At 31.0% G+C, this 21,849-nt stretch overlaps 1 protein-coding gene across 2 annotated transcripts in view; it reads right to left on the bottom strand.

Annotated features, from left to right (window-relative positions):
• Window positions 1-1,063: 1,063 nt before the first annotated feature.
• LOC111700109 (uncharacterized) overlaps window positions 1,064-21,849 on the bottom strand; it is a 50,382-nt gene continuing 29,596 nt past the window's right edge. The window contains exons 27-44 of one of the 2 annotated variants that reach the window (XM_023470928.1): window positions 21,616-21,721; window positions 19,990-20,032; window positions 19,652-19,715; window positions 19,138-19,201; window positions 17,976-18,045; window positions 17,361-17,547; window positions 16,886-16,984; window positions 15,110-15,237; window positions 12,430-12,528; window positions 10,957-11,069; window positions 8,722-8,849; window positions 8,064-8,143; window positions 6,270-6,346; window positions 6,097-6,193; window positions 5,433-5,483; window positions 4,758-5,019; window positions 4,149-4,227; window positions 1,064-3,082 (exon numbers count right to left, since the gene is read on the bottom strand). In XM_023470928.1, coding sequence (XP_023326696.1) covers window positions 3,051-3,082; window positions 4,149-4,227; window positions 4,758-5,019; window positions 5,433-5,483; window positions 6,097-6,193; window positions 6,270-6,346; window positions 8,064-8,143; window positions 8,722-8,849; window positions 10,957-11,069; window positions 12,430-12,528; window positions 15,110-15,237; window positions 16,886-16,984; window positions 17,361-17,547; window positions 17,976-18,045; window positions 19,138-19,201; window positions 19,652-19,715; window positions 19,990-20,032; window positions 21,616-21,721 — 1,779 coding nt within the window. In that variant the 3' untranslated portion in view covers window positions 1,064-3,050. Of the gene's footprint in view, window positions 3,083-4,148; window positions 4,228-4,757; window positions 5,020-5,055; window positions 5,213-5,432; window positions 5,484-6,096; window positions 6,194-6,269; window positions 6,347-8,063; window positions 8,144-8,721; window positions 8,850-10,956; window positions 11,070-12,429; window positions 12,529-15,109; window positions 15,238-16,885; window positions 16,985-17,360; window positions 17,548-17,975; window positions 18,046-19,137; window positions 19,202-19,651; window positions 19,716-19,989; window positions 20,033-21,615; window positions 21,722-21,849 lie in introns of those variants that run through there. The other variant, XM_023470929.1, reaches the window with a different exon arrangement.

Raw genomic sequence — 21,849 nt, 5'->3', positions numbered from 1 at the left:
ACGACATTAAGATATTTTTCTGATTTGATTAAAGTTATACATGATAGGCAATGATACATCATAGATAGTTTCAAAAATACATAATCAAAATATAACACACATAATGAATTTGACAATGTAATATTACACAAATATTTAGTGGTTATAACTTTGTTTCTTGGAAATAGATTCTAGTGTGCAATAGATGGCAACGCAAAATTTGTACACTCTCAGTACAGTTGTATTCTGACGTCACAGGTGTCAATTCAGTTTTTGTGTTCAGCAAAATTATTATTAATAGTGATTATTTTAGAAAATAGTGTTTATCTTACAGTAAAATAAGTGCAATTTCATGTGTTCTATATTTTCTGTTTTATGTAATCTCGGGGGACAAGTCAACTAATGTGAGAAAATTTCGTTTTCCTTGTTTATTCGACACTTGTGACGTCGTGCATAATTGGTCCATTTCTCTGTTGCCCTCTATTGTACTTGATACAGTGTAACCCTTAATAACGAATACATCGGAAGAATTCATCAAATGTCGTCTTGACAATTTTTCAATGAGTTTAATACTATATTACGTAATTTTCATTATTTGCGAAAATAAATAAATAGCCATGAATATGCGGAAACAGTTGTAAAGAGTTCCATATAATCATTTAATTAAAAAACTAAATATCTGCAACATTCCATTATCAGAAAGTGAAGAATACGACATTTGAGGAGTTCTTTCGATGTATTCGTTATTAAGGGTTTCACTGTATAATCTTTTTTGTTTACTGGAAATTATAAAATTTTTTGTTAATTTTCGAAAAAATGCACATTTTTTTCCTATTTTCCCCCAAAATAGCCTTCTTTCTTTCATTGCATTCCATGAAGTTTATAAAACTATGAAAGATTTTTTTTGAGAACATAGTTCTTTTGCATTGATTAATAAAATTTCATAAAAATATATTTTTTTTCTGATAAACAAGCTCTTTATCAAGTCTACTCTTTCAATTTTAAGCTCGATTATATGAAGTAGAGTTTGCTTTAGAAGTAAGGAAATATTTTTGATTCACAGATTTTTAAAGTTCTTTTTTTTTCGGGGGGGGGGGGCAGTAAATTACAAAAAAATCTTAAGTTTTCCTGTAATACAAATAAAAGCTCAGTTTTTTCCTTGCTTGTTTCTGTTGTGAAAATTCATTTTTCTATTATTACATAGTCTTTATCATTGACATTTAAAAAGTTAAATCGTTTATAGCATTAAGAATAAATGAACATATTTTTTTCTGGTAAAATGAATATATCTATTTTGTATTATGAAGGGTCCAATATAAGATATATTTATCTGGTAAAATAAATATATCTATTATGTATTCTGAAGGATCCAATACAGGATATATTTATTTGTATATGGAGTATACATTCTTATATTTCTATACTGAAAACAAATATATATATATATTGTGGAAATATGAAATATAAGAAAAGTAACAAGATTTTTCTATATTTTTCACTTCTTAGAAAAAGGAATGGTTTCAGTAGAACTTTTGAAAATAGGATCGTTAACAGTTTTAAAACTGATAAAAAATACATAATTTTAGTTAGATTATAAGTATTATTATGCATTATAACAATGCAATTTCACAGTGAAACCAGACAAATTTTGATTTAACTATCTATAGATTAATAACAACACAGATAGAACACTAGATGTCGTCTTTTCAAGATTTAGGAGGTTTTTCCTTTTACAATATCCGTGAGGCAAACGCCCAAAGGGATTACGCGCATTCTGCATACAAAGCCAAGACAGAGTGAGAGTCTGTTCTACGCCAGGTGCGTGTAACTCCTTTGGGCTTCTGGCACAAGGTAAAATTGTGAACGAAAAACCCCTTAATCTTGAAAAGACTAAATCTGGTGTTCTATCTGTATTGTTATTAATCTATGAACCTATCACTCAGGAGTTAGCAGACATTAAGAAATTTTGCCACAAACTCTGATTTTCTAATTCTATATCTTAGCACCACAATCTCGTAGATATTATATCTTAGCACCACAATCTCGTAGATCTTAGCACCACAATCTCGTAGATCTTATATGTTTCTCAAACTATAAATTCTGTTTTAACAAAGTTAGAAATATCAAAGGTTAACAACATCAGGTTGCAAAGATATAAGAATAAGCAAATTTGAGTTCGTGGCATAAACTTAATTCCTTAGATTTAAGAATTAAGATGATAGAAAATGTCGTGATTGCATTTGTTCAAGAACTTTTAGAGATTGTTTATTTTTTTAATTTTCTCAAACTATGTGTTCAAAACTCAAAACTCAAAATGCAATTACAACATTTCTTTATCAATTTACACTGGCAACTTTTGTGTTGGATAGTCATAATCTCAATCCCTTGATTTCAATATCCGCTGCGGGCACTTTTAATTTGATGATCTATAAAAAAGTACCTTTCCTTGTCTCTTCATCTTAGTTATTTCTCTATCCCTTGATCAGAGCTCCCTTCAGCCTTTGACTGGGTACGATCATCATGCTGGATATCGAAAACAGATTAAATTAATCTGCAGATTAACAAAAGATCGAGATTAAGCATTGATCTTAATATCCACAATACAAAAGTTTCCAGGTCTGTATGAATGTGTGGAATAGATTTCTTCATATTTCTAGAGAACTTGACATCATAGGCCTTCATCTGTATTCTATATATTTCTCTAATTACTTATTTTCTGGTAATTACTTTACAAGGAATAAGAGTAACTAGAACAGGGAGAAAGGGTATAGGGGGGGGGGGGGTAATACTTGAAGAAAACTAAATGTACTTTGCACTGTACATAACAGATAAACTATACATTTACGTACAGTATGTAAAAACATCAATTATTTTTCTTATATAATTAGTTTAAATAATATCAGAATATTTTTTGATATATTGACTATAGAACCGGGCTCATATAGAAGCTAGGAATGTCTGTTATCTGAATATTTCTTGATATATTGACTGTAGAACCGCGCTTATATAGAAGCTCGGGCATCCTGCCTGTTAGCTGAATATTTCTTGATCTATTGACTGTAGAACCAGGCTTATATAGAAGCTAGGGCATCCTGCCTGTTATCTGAAAAATAAATATAAAATTTTAAAATCACAAAATTTTTAAAAAAAAATTAGACAGAATATAATATCAAATATGAGACAATTTTTTTTTTAAATAGTAGACATGAATATGACACCAAAAATGTTCTTATTTAAAAACACATTTTCTAAAAAAAGTATGTTTTTCTTCCGGTTCTAAGATTTACCATATTTCAAATCTAGGATGGCTCTGTAAATGGTGCAAACAAAAGCCTTGTATCATGGTCAATGGTCATTTTATGCAAGATAAAAGTTTAGAAAATATTTTGTGTACATAACCAGAGAACTCTAAAATAGGAAGACGACTTTTTAAAATAAAGTTATAGGTTTTAAAAGTTCAATAAACAAAAAGTCACAGAAATTGTTCAGTGTAAACAGACCCATTTTAACTAAATTGATTTTTTATTAAGTGTCTAATGTATCGCTAGGACGTCACCTTCCTATTCTATTGTTTTCTGAGTTTGTTCATTGTCATAAGAGAAAACTTAAAGATAACAAAACTTTAAAATGTGGAGTCTTTTAACAGTAAAAAAATAGAAACTGTTGGCGTAACTTCAAGGACCTTTTGGGAGTATGGACGATAGAGTAATTCGTGTGTTAATCTCTAAAATTGTATTTAAATTAGCGGAAAACTGCAGAGTGTACGCTAGCGAACTGTAAGAACTCAAAACAGCTGACTATAACTCGAGAATCCTGAACATTCTACAATTTAACCCAGAACTCTGGAGACACCGCAAGAATTTATAAAATGTCGTTTTCAAAATCTACTGATAATGAAATGTTGCAGATATTTTTTTTTAAAAACTATTCCCACATATTTCATGGCAATTTATTTATTTCTAAAATCACTGAGATTTGGTATAATAGCATAACACCCATTAAAAAAATGTCAAGTCAAAGTTTTCTTAAGTTTTTTTATGTTTCCGAAGTTCTGGATTAAACTGTTTGTCCAGCATGATAATAAAAAATTTGAATGAAACTATTAATTTCACAAAAAGCATGCATCTTGAAGTATCGCGTACAGACCCTTTATAGTTAACGATATTTACCTATAAATATATATCCTGGAGGTACATAACTACTGGGTTGGTCCTGCTCTCGTAATAATGGTTCACGTACACCCAGCGACTAAAGTACAGTACCGTACATTAAATATAGTTTTCAAGTGTACACAAAAAAATTAGATATTTTCTAGATTTTTAAAAATATGTAATCATTGTATGTAAACATTTTTAAGATCTACAGAGGGAGGATTTATGTACACTTTAAGACATTCAAAATACAAAAATCAAAATCTGTTAAAAAATTTCAAATCTGAGTTCCAAGAATGGTCGAGATGAGTTCTGGCTAACCACGAAGAAACAAAGAAGAAATATGAGTTTTAGGAATTTAGTTAAATCCAAATTAATTAAATTCTTAAAACTATTCGCAAATAAACTTAATAACCGGGCTCACAGTTTTAGTAATGATGATAATAATACAATAAATATGATAATGAAAATAATATTATATGAAAAAATGTATTTCAGGAAAGTATACCATTTTATTACGACACCTATTTTATGCCGTTTTATATAATGTTTCATAATTTGAAATTAAAGTTTTTTCTTCATAAGAATTTGAAGGTTTATGAAAAGTAACAAATCAATGATATTCACCTCTGCTAGTCGACCATTTCCTAGATAAGGTGGAGGCCGGGGAGCATGCATTGGGGAGTACTGAGAAGCCTGCGCTGAAGCATGCATTGGAGAGTATGCTCCACTCCCGTATCCTGCATCCTCAGGAGTGGGAGTACTATGACCGGGAGTGTTAAGATGGTTTGAAAACTGCGTGGTCAGCTGACCGTTCCCTTGGAGCTGTTTGGATGCGTTTAAGTTGTTGATTAATTGATTCATCCCAACAGGTTGGTCTTTACCCTTCCTAGAATATTAACAGGTTGGTCTTTACCATTCCTAGAATATTAACAGGTTGGTCTTTACCCTTCCTAGATTATAAACAGGTTGGTCTTTACACTTCCTAGAATATAAACAGGTTGGTATTTACTCTTTCTAGAATATAAACAGGTTGGTCTTTATCCTTCTTAGAATTATAAACAGGTTGGTCTTTACCCTTCCTAGAATATAAGCTGGTTGGTCTTTATCCTTCCAAGAATATTAACAGGTTGGTCTTTACCCGTCATTACATTTTTTGTTGTTGTTACAAACTATTAAGGAAAAGGATAGAAAAAAGGACAAATAAAATTGCATGTACAGGAAGTAATCTCAGAATGACTTTTTAAAAATTTAATTAATTTTCATAAAAAATTATTTTAAATTCGTATCTCTATTTTCTACCTCACATTAATTCCATTTGACTTCTTCTGCTGATTTGAAGACCCAGCCGCCCTAGGATAATGATTTGTTATTAGAAGCCGAAAAATGGCGCTAGAAAATTTGGTTTTGGATTATTACTGAAAGAAAATGGCGGGAGAAAATTTGGTTTGGTTTATTCAAAATCTTAAATTGTGGGAAAACATTTGGTTTAGTTAATTCAAAATCTGAAATGGCGGGAAAACGTTTGGTTTGGTTTATTAAAAATCAAAGATAGTTAGAAAATATTTGGTTTGGTTCATTCAAAATCTAAAATGGTTGGACACTATTTGGTTTGAGTAATTCAAAATCAACATGGCTGGACAAATTTTAGTTTGGTTTATTAAAAATCTAAAATGGTTGGTCAATATTTGGTTTGGTTTATTCAAAATCAAAATGGCGGAGGTAAACCTTTTATTTTCAAACCAAGATTATTTGATTTAACAGAATACATTGTTCAAAATGTCTAGGGTCTACAATATTGGGTTACAAAGAGATTGGGATTGAAAAATTTCCTTGAGTGATGATTATTGTCGAGACACCCTGTAAAGTGAAATACCTTGTTGTGATGATTGTTGTCGAGACACCCTGTAAAGTGTAATACCTTGTGGTGATGATTATTGTCAAGACAACCTGTAAAGTGTAATACCTTGTGGACGGAAGAAGCTCTAAAGAGTCTGTTCTCTCAATTGCAACAGAAGCTAAAGGAACATCTATGCAAGGACTGACAAGACGAGGGGTATTCCCTGGAAAAATGTGTATATTAATTTAATCAATTAATCTTTTAATAAAGATCAATAAAAACATGATGAGTAATATTACCTAATAATTCTACAATTTCAGCCGCTGTTGGACGTTTAGTAGGTTCAATTCTCCAGCAAAGTTTTAGCAGATTTTCTCTAAAAAAACATGAAAATATTTAACAAGATTATTTTTTTTTATGTTTACTGAGCCGGCGATTAAAAAACTTCAAGAAAATACGACTCAGGTCTAAACTGTTATTGGGCCTTATTTACGGCTTAAGCTTTCGGATTTAAGTTGCATCTAATTTTCCACAGAGTTGAGTTCATAAAACCGGTTTAATATTGTATTTGGCGGATTTTCGTGGTTAGAATTGTCGCATTGTCGTGTCGCATTTTTACATTGTCGAGCATAAGATCTCGAAGCTGTCAATTCACATGACACAAGCTGTCGTCAGAGTTGGGTCTTAGATTGGGTTTTAAATTATACGACCCAAGCCGAAACTTTTAAATCTCGAGCTCTGGTCGTCTGATATAGTTATAATTATATATATCAACACAATACTAACAATATCTTTTCCCAGTTTTCTTTTTAAACAATTTTACACACAAGGACTATCATTATATACACATAAACATCTAAAAAATTGTAAATTTACAAGCCTTAGAGGGCGCTTCGCGCCCATCTTCTAAATTAATTGTGAACATGTTCTCTTTGTGTACATCGTAAAACAAAACAAAAATAATTCGCGGATTTTCACAAAAAATTTCGTGGATTTTCAAAATTTTAAAAAATTTAATGAAGATCGAATTTTGATGTAGACAAATATTTGAAATTTTGATCATTCATAAACCTTCCCTGGGATCCTTTAGATGTCCCACAAAAAATTTGGGCCCGATCGGTTCAGCCGTTTTGACGTTTATTGGATACAAACAGACAGAAAGACAGACAGACAAGCCAAATTTATGTATAGATTAAGATTATTAAGTTTTCATTTCCAAATATTTTTTCAACTTTGTGGTTTGACCAAAGGTTGTTTATTATGGTTATTTATTCTCGATGCGCTCCAATATACAGAAAATGTCGTCTCCTTAGTTATGGAAAGTAAAATCAGTAAATGGCGTCAGCGAGTGCAGGGACTAGTGACGTCATTCACGGATTTTACGGGGCAGTTACCATTTTCTGTTGCGCGCAATGCTCCTTGAAATTCCAAAACAGAGAGAGTGGGATTGAATTTTGTAGATCCAGAAAAATAATATCTGTGAGATGCCTGCGTAGAGACTGGCAGCTGGTGGGGTCTTAAATGTAAGACATGTGGTCGCAGCGCTCGGCCCCCTAGCCTGTCCTAGCCGCAGCGCTCGGCCCAGAAAGTGTCATAACTTAACCTAACCCGTGGCCGCAGCGCTCGGCCCAGAAAGTGTCTTAACCTAACCTAACCCTAAATAAATACTAATTTAATTATTTTTCTGGATCTACAAAATGTAATCCCCCTCTCTCTGTTTTGGAATTTCACGGAGCATTACGCGCAACATAGAATGGCAACTCCCATTTTAAAGGTCCATTACTCAGGAGACGACATTTTCCGTATATTGAAGAGAATCGAGAGTAATTAAGCAAATTTTGAAAAACAACCTTGACTTATTATAAATAATTTACAGTTTGAAATACCAAAGGTCTACGAACGAACCATCAAACAAAATTATTCTATTACAAAAGAAACTGTGTAAAAGCTTTCTTTTAGATATTTTTGAAATCCAAAAATCTTGATATTTCAGTTCCAAAACATAAAATCTTAGTTTTCATATATAAAGAATATTAATGCCATTTTTATTATTTAAAAATAGATATTTAAGAAAAATAAAAACAAAAACTTACAACTGAGTTTTGATACCGGATGGAACAGTTAGAGTTATTCCAGATTTAACTTGTTCAAGAACCTGGTTGTTAGATAACCCCTTAAATAAAAATAAAAATAAAAATAAAAAAATATAAAAAGTATTTGTCACTCACTCAATATTTCTTAGCTCTATATCTTTGCAACCATTTATATTTCACACTACAGCAAGAATTGATTTAGTAGCATTCAAAGTTTGAAATATCAAAGGTCATTAGGTTGCCAAGTTATAAGGATTAGAAAATTCGAGTTTTCAATTTCTTTATAGTTTTTTGTTAGATTATTCTAACAGTTTGAATTATGGTTTAAATTCTGTTAGATATATCTTAAGAATAATTAAATGGTGCTTTGAATCTGCTACAGTGTTTTAACATATTGTCACATTGTTTTTTTTAAGGTTTTAACAGGTTTAATTAGATTATTCTAAAATTTTGTACAATTATTCTAACATTTTCTTCAATTATTCTAACATTTTGTGCAATTATTCTAACTTTTTCTTCAATTATTCTAACATTTTGTACAATTATTCTAAAATTTTGATCCATTATTCTAACATTTTGTTCCAATTATTCTCACATTTTGTTAAACCATCTTAACATTTTTGAAAATTATGTTATAATTTTGTAATAAAGTTTGTACCTGGAATGGAAAACTTCCAAATGTAATAATTTCGTAAAGAAGAACTCCAAAACTCCAAATATCGGAGCTAGGAGTGAACAAACCGTCTGCCAGGCTCTCAGGAGACATCCATCGGACCGGGAGCATTCCTAATCAGGGCTTTGATAAATCCACAGAATTAATTCAGAAATTGAGAAATTTTGTTAAATTTTCGAATGAAAATTTGCGAAAATCAATTTTCTGGTTAAAGGAATTGATTCTTTGCCACAAATTCAGTTTTTGTAAAGCCTATACCTTTGCAACATTATGATGTAAACCTTTGATATTTCAAACTTACATTATTTGATCTAATAGCATTCTACGACATTGAGTTGTAACGAAATTAGAAAATCAGAGTTTGTGACAAAAACTTAATTACTTTAAGACATTAAGAGTTGAAAAAGATTATCAAAAACTTGTATTTAAATTTTATTAGCCCAGATTAATTCAACAGAAAAAGAAAATAAAAAGTACCAAATCTACATTTTAATAGAAAATTTCAGTCAACCTAATTATAAAAGTTCCTTTAAACAATTAAACATGATTCAACATCCATTAAACCTATATCTAACAAAAATATATTTGTTTTGTAACTAATAAAACAAGACATTCGTATATATATCTGTTGCCTATAGCCGGCCAAACGACTGGACCGATTGGGCTGACATTTTTTGTGGACACTTAGGGGGGGGGCGTTATAGGCTAAAAGAATCGATTTTGTTAATATTTTTTTCTTGAAATTAAAAAAAATTCTTTCTTTTTTTCACGGGCAACGCCGGGCCCTTCATCTAGTATCTAATAAAACTACCGGAATTTGTCCATGAATATTTAGAAACATTAAATTCTTCCAATAAAAACTCTTAAAGGGACTATCAGCGTATATCAAGTGAAAATTATACATAATGCATCATTGTTTAAAATTTTGAAAACCGATTATTTTTAATTGTAGTTTCGCTGCAAAAAAGACTTGCGCATTTCTAGTACAGGGAAAAAAAGAAATGATCAGAATGAAATTCTTTTAAACCAGGAAAAACGATACTTTATCGATGAGAAAGTCCCTATAAAGTCCATATAAGAAAGTCCCCTATAAAAAAGTCCCCTATAAGAAAGTTCCATATAAGAAAGTCCCCTTTCAGAAAATGCCCTATCAGAAAGTCGCTATCAAAAAGTCTCCTATAAGAAAGCCCCTATAATAAAGTCCCCTACCAGAAAGTCCCTATAATAAAGTCTTAGATTGACTTTGAGTCGAGTTCTAAGTAAACATCTCTGTTTTGAGAAAATACAATGGAACTTTTTAATGAGTTTCTCTCAAAGCTTTCACAATAAAGAACACGTCTGTTGTTTCCACACTTTTCCATTAATACGTACTTTTAAAGAATAATATGTACTTTTATTAATACTGCGTACTTTAAATTAGTACATCTATACACATGCCCAGGGTGGATAGAAAAAATTATTTAAGTAAAAGATTTAAGGTTGAAACAAATTCCCTAATGCAGGTCCAATATAAAATTAAAATACATCTTCACATGGGTTTCAAAAGATCCGTATTAAGAAACACTGAATTCTGAAATTTTGATAATTAAACAAATTAGAGGCCAAAAAACTGTAACATTTGAGACCAAAATATTGGCAGAATCCGATATTTATTTTGGCCACATATCAAGCAATTTTGAAAATTGAAAATATTTAGATGCCTTTATGAACATATATTTTGGATTTTTAATTGTGAAGGTTTTTTTTTGTATTTTGAATGTTTTAATATTAATGTAACTTCTATAACTTGTTAGAACCAACCTTTTGTATATGATGAATTGAGTCTTTGCCGCAAACTCAGATTTTTTAATCTCTATATATATCTTTTCAACCCAATATCGTAGACCTTAGATATTTGAAACTCTGAAATATCGAGGTGTAACCATTAGGTTGCAAAGATATAGGGTTTAGAAAAGAAAATTTCAGTTTGTTGCAAAGACTTCATTAATTTTTTTTGCAGGTTAGATCGGAAGATATATTATATCCATGTGAAAGAGGGGGGGGGGGATATTGAAATTGTGAGAATACGTTTAAGCCTAGAGTATGTTTGAACTTAATAGAAAATCTTATCTTGAAATTGAAATCTATGTTGAGTTAGGTTCCGATCTATACACAAACTATTCCAAACTTAAACTATTCAAAACTATTTCCAATCTTGTAAGATGAGGGGGGAGGGGGTACCTCTTCTACTGAATCTGTAGTAATCGCTCTCGAACATGGCTCGCGTCATTCCAAAATCCGCGAGTTTGACAGCTCGCGAACCGTTCACCAAACAGTTTCGACACGCGACATCCCTAGAAATATCTTGTTAGCAATTGTAACTTTATTTATATTAATAGGCTATCTTCTATTATAATTGAACATTATTTCTTTGTATAAATTGTAACAACAAAAACAAAACAAAAAGGTTAGCGGATTCTATGAAAATGGGGTCATGTGAGGTCCCACACAAAATTTGGGCCGGATCTGTTCAGAAATTTTTGACGTTTATTGGATTCAAACAAACAGACAGACAAATAGACAAGTTAAATATAAATTATATTATTTTAAAAGAAATTCATCAAATTTGGTATATGCCTCCTTTATGCAAAATATATATATATATATATATATATATATATACTGTTCTTTAAACATGTTTTGATTGACATGATTCCTCTTATGCTTTCAAACAAATTTGAGTTTGAAATACATTTCCCGAACTGTTTATTCAAAGTATAAATATTTTCCGAATTGTTAATTCAAAGTATAAACATTTTCCGAATTGTTGATTCAAAGTATAAATATTTTCCGAATTGTTTATTCAAAATATAAACATTTTTCATATTGTTTAAAAAAAATATTTTTTATACTGTTTTGAAAAAATTCGAAAAGAAATTCTATTTAGGGTAGAAAATCTCTTCCATTTAACTTTTTTTAAAAACTCGGTGATGGTGATGGACCGAACCTCTGTAGAATAAAAAAATAGATGTTAGTTCCACATTTATTGAAAATATATTTCGGTCTGGGTTGACCCTCGTCATTGTTTTATTTAAACGTAATGAGTTTCTATGTCTTACATTAAACACTTAAAATCTAATCTATAAATGGAATTGGAAATATAATTGAACATTTTTCTTTTTTGAATATTATTCATTTGGTGGCTAATATTCATTTTACACTTTTGTATTGTATTTTTTAATTGTACTGGAATCCAGAAACAGAACCCGAGTTTCCCGAATGGAATAAGAAACATTCGTTTTTCTAAATATCCCAAGGGAAAGATCTGACACCTTCTGTTTTGATTCGAAATATTATTCCATAAAGTGAGTTTTGTATTTTCTTATTATTTCTGTTTCTTGCATTAATATTTAAACAAAAAGAGGAAATCAAAAGAAGGAAACTCGAAACTCTGATTCACTGTAAGCCTCGACTTTAACGCGTGTCGCAACACCTTGGGCTTTAATTTTACCTCACCAAGTCACTTAAATTTTTATGTAGCCCTAGACATATACATTCTGTAGCTGCAAAGTTTCTAGCTAAAGTTTAAAAGGAATAATTAGCTAAATACTATAGCTCTATTTTTGCGATATATTTATAGTTTGCAGTACATTCTCTGCTGAATTTCTGTTTATGCTAGTTTCAAATACTACTGTACATACAGTGTGTACATACCTGTGTACATATTTGAGATCTGCTAGGTAGGCCAGCCCACGGGCAATATCAAGAGCCATGCTGGTCAACCGACGGTTTGACACTTCATCTAACTCCTCCCTGAAAGAAAATATACTAGGTTGAGAACCTGGTGTCCAGGGGGTACTCATAGTTACTCCCGCCGTGTATTTTTTCTATTAAAGTGGACCCACTCAACCTAGAATCTAAAAACCAAAAGCTAAACATATTCCCATGGTTCTCTCGCGAAATCAAACTGAACATTTGAGGCCAATTAGTCAAGGGTTCATGAGTTATGATCGGACAGATAAACTAAGATTAAAACTTTAGGTTCACCACTGTAAATGGTCTATAATATAATTAATAAAAAAATAACATTCCAGCTTGGAAACCCAGAAAATTCTTGCTTTAATTATAGAAATGCCCTTTTTCATATTTTTGGTAATTTGATAAATATGTCCTTATTCAGGGCATTAACATATTTGAATCTCTATAGCTAACGTTTATAAACCTCAGACATCAAAGAGTTATTGTCCAGAAATATTTAACAATTTTAGAAAAATGACCAATTCTCAGAACACCCTTTATATTCGTACTTCCATCACTTTAAATATGGATGTTGTTTGTTTTGAATATTGATCAGTTTAACAGATTTCAAGGGATATAATACTTTTAAAAAATATACACTGTTTAAACAGATTATCTGCGTACTCTTTCCAAAGAGGGTTTCTTAGATGTAGGGAGGGGGGTGAAAGAAATAACATATTTTTCTGATAAAATTCACGAAATCTACAAATAACTAAAAATAGTCCTGGATTATTTTAGGACATCTTTTAAAGTAAACAAATTGGTTTTGTCAAGAGTTCCTAATTTCCAATATTGGAATTATATTCATACAATCTTTGCTCTTTTTTCTATAGTGGTGTTAATGACAACCAACTTTTAAATATTTATTTTATTGGTAACATCCTGCATTTTTGAGACATTACAGCTTTTCCTGATGGATGTTATTTTCTTCCAAATTTTCAATTTCCGCCAATAAAGACTTCATTCTATAGACTTAAGATTTTTTAGGAGATCCGAGGTAGACTTTCAATTTAAGTCTACATCTTCCTAGAAATCTACCTCCTAGAAATCTACCTCCAAGAAATCTACCTCCTAGAAATCTACTTCCTAGAAATCTACCTCCTAGAAATCTACCTCCTAGAAATCTACCTCCTAGAAATCTACTTCCTAGAAATCTACTTTCTAGAAATCTACCTCCTAGAACCTCCTAGAATATACCTCCTAAAAATCTACCTGCTAGAAATATACCTCCTAGAAATCTACCTCCTAGAAATCTACCTCCTAGAAATCTACTTCCTAGAAATCTACTTTCTAGAAATCTACCTCCTAGAAATCTACCTCCTAGAATATACCTCCTAAAAATCTACCTGCTAGAAATATACCTCCTAAAAATAAACCTCCTAGAAATCTACTTCCTAGAAATCTACCTCCTAGAAATCTACCTCCTAGAAATCTACCACCTAGAAATCTACCTCCGTGAAATCTACCTCGTAGAAACCTACCTCCTAGAAATCTACTTCCTAGAAATCTACCTCCTAGAAATCTACTTCCTAGAAATCTACTTCCTAGAAATCTACCTCCTAGAAATCTACCTCCTAGAATCTACCTCCTAGAAATCAACCTCCTAGAAAATTATGAAAAAGGTAGAATTAGAAAATTGTAAGACATGGTTATAAATAATAAATTGAAATCGGAAGATTTCTAATACAGGGTGTCCCACGAAACATGAAACAGTAAATAGTTTAGAATGTCTCCATAATATGTGTTAAATTCTTTAATACCAAAGACAATAATACAAGTATTATATAGGAGTCATATTATAGTAAAATTAATTTCCAATAAAATATGCTTGAGCAAAAGATTTTTTAAACGATATAAACTGCAAACAGCCTTTAATATCTAATACAGTGCATAAAAGACGACATTCAAAACTATTTACCAACTGTCATATTTCTTGGGACACCCAGTAATTAGTGAATATATATATATATATACGTCAATATATATATAATAATGAAGTATGTTCAGTGTACAATGTACATGAGGTCACGTTTCTAACCTTTTAGCTCACTGTAAATTCTGTTAAAATGATGTATGTGGAGTCTCTAAAAAACGGTGTGTTTAGTTTTTTAGCCCTCTAAATGGGGGTGGGGGGGGTCTGGTTTACCTTACAAAGTAGGCCAAGTATTCGAAAATATGCCCAGTCTCTTTTTTAAAGATTTAAAAAATAATTAGATATAACTTTATTTTTACGTTTTTTTACAACAGAATAAAATAAATTGTGGATTTAAAAAGATTTCACATAAAAAGATGTAAGATTTTTTTAAAAAATCAGGTAAATTTTTCTCTTCCAGTAAGTTTAATGTAATAGATGAGTCTGTGACCTATAAGTCTGTGACCGATGAGTCTCTGACCTATAAGTATGTGACCAATGAGTTTGTAACCGACCTGTGACTGATGAGTCTGTTACCGTTGAGTCTGTCACCTGTAACTATGTCACCGACGAGTCTATGACCGATGAGTCTGTGACTGATTGACAGATGAGTCTGTGACCGATAAGTCTGTGACCAATGAGTCTGTTACCAATGAGTCTGTGACTGATGTGTCTATGACTGACCTGTTCCTCTCATTGACAAGATGCCTGCGGGCAAGAAGGTAGGTCTTGAGGTCACCGTACAGCATGTACTCCATCACAGTGTACACGGGTTCATTCCTTGTACATACCCCCAGTAGCTTCACTATATTCTAAACATCAAGAATATTAATGTGTGAAGTAAGGTGTCCACAGTGTACAAAGTGTACAATGTACTATAACCGTGTACAAAGTGTACAAATGTACTATAACAGTGTTCAATTTACAAAGCACTATATATCACATGTATACATTGTGCGATAAGGAAAGTTAATTGCAGCATTAAATTTTGACAATTTTTATAATTCACATAATAGTTTTCTATGACCAGAATATTTCATTGATTTTTTATGTGAAAGATGGATCCCATGTCAGGCTTCGACATCCCTCTTGTGTTTACATTACCACCCAGAGACAGTACACGGCAGTACAAAAGATTCGTACACCTCTAAAAAATAACTTTCCTTGCATTATAACCTTGGTGCGATATACCTATAGCTCACCTGGCTCTTTATAATATGTAGTACAGTATATGCAATACCCATACTGTATGTTAAACAATATACATAGGACAGATTAAATATATATTTTTACAAGTACAACGTCGGTACAAGTATTAGATACACATTAAACAATTAAATGAAAAGACAATTTTACCGAAAGACATTTTGAGTACAATTCAGTTATACTCAGGAAACTGTGAAATAGGAAGACGACATTTTACAAACATTATGTGTATTGATGTTGATATATACAGTTAAACCCTAAATAAGCCATACATCGAAAGAATTCATCAAATGTCGTATTCTTCACTTTCTGATAATGGAATGTTGCAGATATTTAGTTTTTTTAATTAAATGATTATATGGAGCTCTTTTAAACTGTTCCCACATATTCATGGCTATTTATTTATTTTCGCAAATCTTGAGATTTACGTAAAATAGTATAAACCCATTGAAAAGTTGTCAAGCCGACATTTGATCAATTCTTTCGATGTTTGGCTCATTTAGGGTTTAACTGTACAACTAACGTTTTTTATATAGATATAGGTAGCCTAAACCACAACTTATTAAGTGAAATGGATCAGTGAACATTGTATACAATTACTGTGTTTCATTTCAAATTATAAGTGGATAACTTAAGTTTATCGGTCGTCTTCTTATCCACAGTTTTAAGGGTTATACTGTATATATGTTTGAAACAACATTTTAAAAGAAACAATGTGGCTAGTCCCAACTTAAATTTTGATCCAATTTTGCAAAATATCAATTTTAATCTTGCTAAAAGATATAAAAAGAAAAAAGAAAAATAAGAATAACCAAACAGATTCTAGTACAATAGATGGCAATGTAGAATTTGTACACTCTCAGTACAGCTGTATTCTGACGACGTCACAAGTGTTTATTAAGTTTTTGTGTCCAACAAAATTATTAATAATGGTGATAATTTTAGATCTTACAGTAAAACAAGTGCAATTTTATGTGTTCTTTATTTTCTGTTTTTACATTTTTTTTATTTAATCTTGGAAAACATGTAAATTAATGTGGGAACATTTAGTTTTCCTTAATATATTTGACACTTGTGACGTCGTGTATATTTGGTCATTTTTTGCTGCAACCTATTGTACTTGATAATCTATTTGAGAATAATAATAATTATAATATTGTAAATCTAACTAAACAGACATGTATGAAACTATAAAATAATAGTCTTTACTAAAAATATTGTCAAAATTTAAATTTTGATTTTTATTAATGTTACCCTGTGTTCAAATCTCTTCATCATCTCTGCTTCGCTGAGGAAATCTATTTTAACGTCATTGGTGCTCCCCACTTTTAGAGTTTTTACAGCCACTGCTACCTATATTATTAATCTTATTCATCCAAATTATTAGTTTTATCTAAAAATTAAATTATTTAGTTTCAATAATTAATTTTTAATTAATTATTAATAATTTTGAATTTTTATTAAATTTGCACCCCTTTTCCTCTTAACAGTTTTCGGGAAATATTGTTGCCCTTAGAGTCACAATTTTTCTAAAAATTCGCGAAATTTTATTTGTGGATTTTTCAAAATAATAAATGCCAATATATTTTTTTTCTCTTAGACAAAAAATCACATCTTCATTTATAAATCAATAAATTTTCAACCTTTTTAATTACGTTTAGATTATTACATTCACAAAAACTGTAATTTTATCATTTTTGGCAGTTTTTATTTGAAAAATCTCGCTTACCCATCCTTTCTCATCAAAAAAGCACTCTCCCCCGTAAACTGTACCAAAGGCGCCCTCTCCTAACTTTCGGTTAATAACCACCCGGTCACGTGGTATCTCCCATTCATCAAGCGCAAATGCCGAGGTGGGTTCCATCAGACCAAGTGCGCGCATTCTTTCCTCTTGCGCGCGCATTTTCATCTCGTATCTAAAGTAAGAATGTTTAAATAGAAAAATATGATTTAAACCGCAGAATAAATTTGGATCATAATAATTTTTCATAATAAGTTAAATCTGTAGTTGAATATAAAAGTAATCATCTACATAAGTTAAACTAGTTTTGACCCTTTTCTCATTGTTCACAACTCTAAAAGTAGACCAATCAGATACCAACAATCATAATTGTAATATTCAAAACTTTACTGTTAAATTCCTAGGTTTAAAAGTTTCAGTAAACTAATGAGCTATAAATGAATTTGGATCAAAATAATATTTGAACAAGCCTAACTTATCTGTTTGTGAATCTTTTGAATAAAAAAATAAAAATCTACTATGTTAAACTAGTTTTTAGCCTCAATCTATTACATTCAAAAGTTCTGACCCAGCATGTCCCATGTACGTAAAGCAATGGTTTACCTGTGTTTAAAAACGAAGAAGAAGATGAATATGAGAAGAATCACGAATCCGAATCCAATAATAAAGGAAACTAAAGAAAACTTAATTAGAGATCTTTTCATATTATTATTAGACCCTCCTCCCCTCCCCTTATTTATCAAGAAGGGGTGTATGTTTTTATACGAAGCAAATCAGTCTTTATTGGAAATTCTAATCTAGCTATTGAGTCCAAATTGCTATTGAGCCAAAAATCCAGAAAGATCTAGATAGAATAGAAGGAATTTATTCATAATTATTCTTTTCTGTCTCAAAATGCATTAGTTATAAATTATAATTTTAGAAATGGAATAGTTTAAAAGATTTCAGTTTAAATCTATATATAAATTTGGCTTGTCTGGGTGTTTGTCTGTTTGTTTGAATCCAATAAACGTCAAAACGACTGAACCGATCGGGCCCAAATTTTTTGTGGGACATCACGTGTCCACAGGGAAGGTTTATGAATGATAAAAAAGTGTTTTAAAAGTTTTTAATTTTGCAAAAAAAATTTAAATTCTTGAAAATCCGCGAATTTTTTTTAAAAATCCGCAAAATTTTTCTTCTTTATTTTAAAATGTAAACAAAAGAACATGTTCACAATTTAAATAGAAGATGGGCGCGAAAAGCACTAAAAGCCTAGTTACATACATTTGTTTTCTTGTTTTGATTGTTGGATTGTTAGTTTTTATCACAAGAATTTCAAAAAAGTGACGAAGCCCAAATTTATTTTGATCCGAGTTCAAGAGTGCTTAAAATTTACATTTGCAATATATGTTACATTAGTTTATTTGAAAATTTACAAATTAAAACTGGAAAATCTTCAAATGAATTGAGTCGTTCCCACCAACTGAAATTGTCTAATCCCTATCTTTTAACCAGACCGGTATAAACCTTGGATTTTTCAAACTTAGACTATTAGATCTAACAGAATTCAAAGATTGAAATATTTAAGGTCTACGAAATATTTAAGGTTGCAAAGATATAGGAATCAGAAAATTAGAGTTTGTGGCAAAAAATTTTTTTTCTCAGTGTTTTTGTTTTATAATTTAAAAAGAGAAAATGCTTGCTGTGAAAAACGCATTTTATTGGGAAAGACTGAGGGAAAAATGCAAGATGGATCCAAGTTAAAAAAAGTTTTTAAAAAAACCTATTATCGCCAGCTGACATTCAATATCCAGAGAGGTGGCAAATCCCGACAAAACTCCACACTCCTGCAAAACAACAAAATATTTTTTTTTAGATGAAATCGAAAAATATATTTTTTAAGGATATATTTCATATTTAAAGAAAACACATTCTTCAAAGTAAGGTTAAATAAAACGAAGTTTATAGAAAATAAAAGTTTATCACAGATTGAGAATTGAAATTTACAAAATGTATTGGTTTACAACTTAAATGTTAACATTCTTTGCCCCCTGTTTTAGAGTTATAATAATAATTAATTTAATTATTACTAAATTTTTTATATGGTTTATGGATAATGATTTATAGAATCCAAAAAAAAGAAGTGATATTAAAGTATTAATGTTAAATAATGTTGATTCATTCAAAATTTAAAATCTTAGAGAGAGAAAAAATTCCCGCTTTAACTTAGGCTGTATACTATGAAACTTGTGGTTTATACCATTAAAGACGACATTTGATCATCATCACGATGTTACCTTTGAATGATCTGCAGGTTGGGACCCATCCGGAGTTTTCCAGATTAGTTTCAACGGTGCCCATCTATAACCAGAGCAATAATGTTACANTTTCAAATCTTATTTTTTGGATTTGTTTTCCTCAGAAATAGAGAATACTTTAATCACAATCACGCACCTCTGCCCCTTTAGTAAAAGTAAATTCAACCTATATGAAGCATAAAGTCTGACCGCGTCAACCTTGTTGCACTGGCTAATCCTTTCCATAGAGTTAGGTACAGTACAAACTGGGACCGGAAAGGTTGACCCGGCTCGGAAATTCAAATCTACTACGGCTGCCCGTGTAATTGCTATTGTTCCTGACATATCCGTCTCGCTTCTTCTCCCCCTTTTCATCCTCTCCTGCATCCAGTATATTTTACATTTTTTATTCATCCTGCCAAATCGATATGTTTTTTTGTTTCGCCAAATCATCTATCAAAAATCAATACAATGAAGACGACTTACTATTTAAAGGAATTGAGATTTTGCCACAAACTCTGATATTATAATTCCTATATCTTTACAATTTGATGGAGTACATATTTGAATTTTGATATTTCAAACTATGAAAGATTTTATATTAAATAATCTAAGTTTGAAATATCAAATATGTACCCCATCAAATTGTAAAGATATGGGATTTAGAACATTTGAGTTTGTGGCAAAGACTCAATTCCTTTAGACAATGCCAATAAGCAGTTTCTCTCTGTTTACTTGTTGACTTCTAATTTAAAAAAGTCTTCTTTGTGATAATATAATCTCCGACTACTGTATATAAAGTAGTAATCTCGAATTATCTGTTTGGATGTACGATCAAAACTTATAAACCCCTTGACCGGTTTGCCTAACATTTTAATATGGGAATGTTCTTTACCTGGGTTAAAGGTTAAAAAATTCAATGTGGAGCCTAGGTTTACTTTTATAGAGAAAACTTCCGGCAAGATGATAGAACATTTTATCCCCCAAGGAAAAGATGATTTGTCTAACTTAAAGTAAACTATATATATATATACACTGTAACTAGGTTAGTTCTTCCTTAGCTCTTCAAGAGAAAAAAAAACAAATTATTTTTGACAACTTATCTCCCCCCCCCCCCTCCTCCCACATAGATGAAAGGTTTGAAGGTGCAACAAATGTTTTAAATCCACTTCTAATGTGCATTCTCATTTCCGGTCTGTTAAGGTCAACTTCCGTTCTTTGATTGGAGAAACTTTTCTCAAAAGATATAGGATTTATGTAGGCTTAACCAACCCAAAGCAAAAGAATAAAATCGAAGCAATACACATCAAGATTTAAAAAAAAACATAAAACCATTAAACACAGCAAACCAGGAATTACAACCCTTTTTTGGTGCCGGGCCCTAAAAGGTCAATAACGTCCATATCCCCAAGAAAACTCTTCATTTCCTCCTTCCCCCCCCCCCCTCCTTTTTCTCTTTTCAACTTCCCTTTACCCCTTTTTTCCTTTATTTCTTCATTCCCCCCCCCGTGCGCGCAACCTCACTTCATCTATAAATTTTGAGATCCATGGTTGTAATATATCCAAATGTATCCAGACGTATCAAAATGTATCTAAAGATATCCAAATGTATCAAAATGTATCAAAATGTATCTAAATGTATCCAAATGTATCAAAATGTATCTAAATGTATCCAAATGTATCCAAATGTATTCAAATGTATCCAAATGTATCCAAATGTATCCAAATGTATCCAAATATATCTAAATGTATCCAAAAGTATCCAAATGTATCCAAATGTATCCAAATGTATCCAAATGTATCCAAATGTATCCAAATGTATCCAATTGTATCCAAATGTATCCAAATGTATCTAAATGTATCCAAATGTATCTAAATGTATCCAAATGTATCCAAATGTATCCAAATGTATCCAAATGTATCCAAATGCATCCAAATGTATCTAAATGTAAGATATACTGTGCCTAAAGGTTCATCATTAGAACTATACTCAGGTTCATAAACTCCAATAAGTTCAGTAGTAGGAGAATCAGTCTCATTTTGACCGTTATGCCATTGCTTCGTCATGATCTAAACAAAAAAGATTATTAATGACTAATTTTGTTTATGAAGGATTCAAAAACGCTGAAAATACGCAAATGTTCTTCGGTTTAATGAACGAAAAATATCGAAAATATTAGCTAAATCCATTGTAAAAC

Source organism: Eurytemora carolleeae, unplaced genomic scaffold, assembly GCF_000591075.1.
Source record: "Eurytemora carolleeae unplaced genomic scaffold, Eaff_2.0 scaffold282, whole genome shotgun sequence".
NCBI classification, from domain to species: domain Eukaryota; kingdom Metazoa; phylum Arthropoda; class Copepoda; order Calanoida; family Temoridae; genus Eurytemora; species Eurytemora carolleeae.
This window is presented reverse-complemented; position numbering and strand designations above follow the sequence as displayed.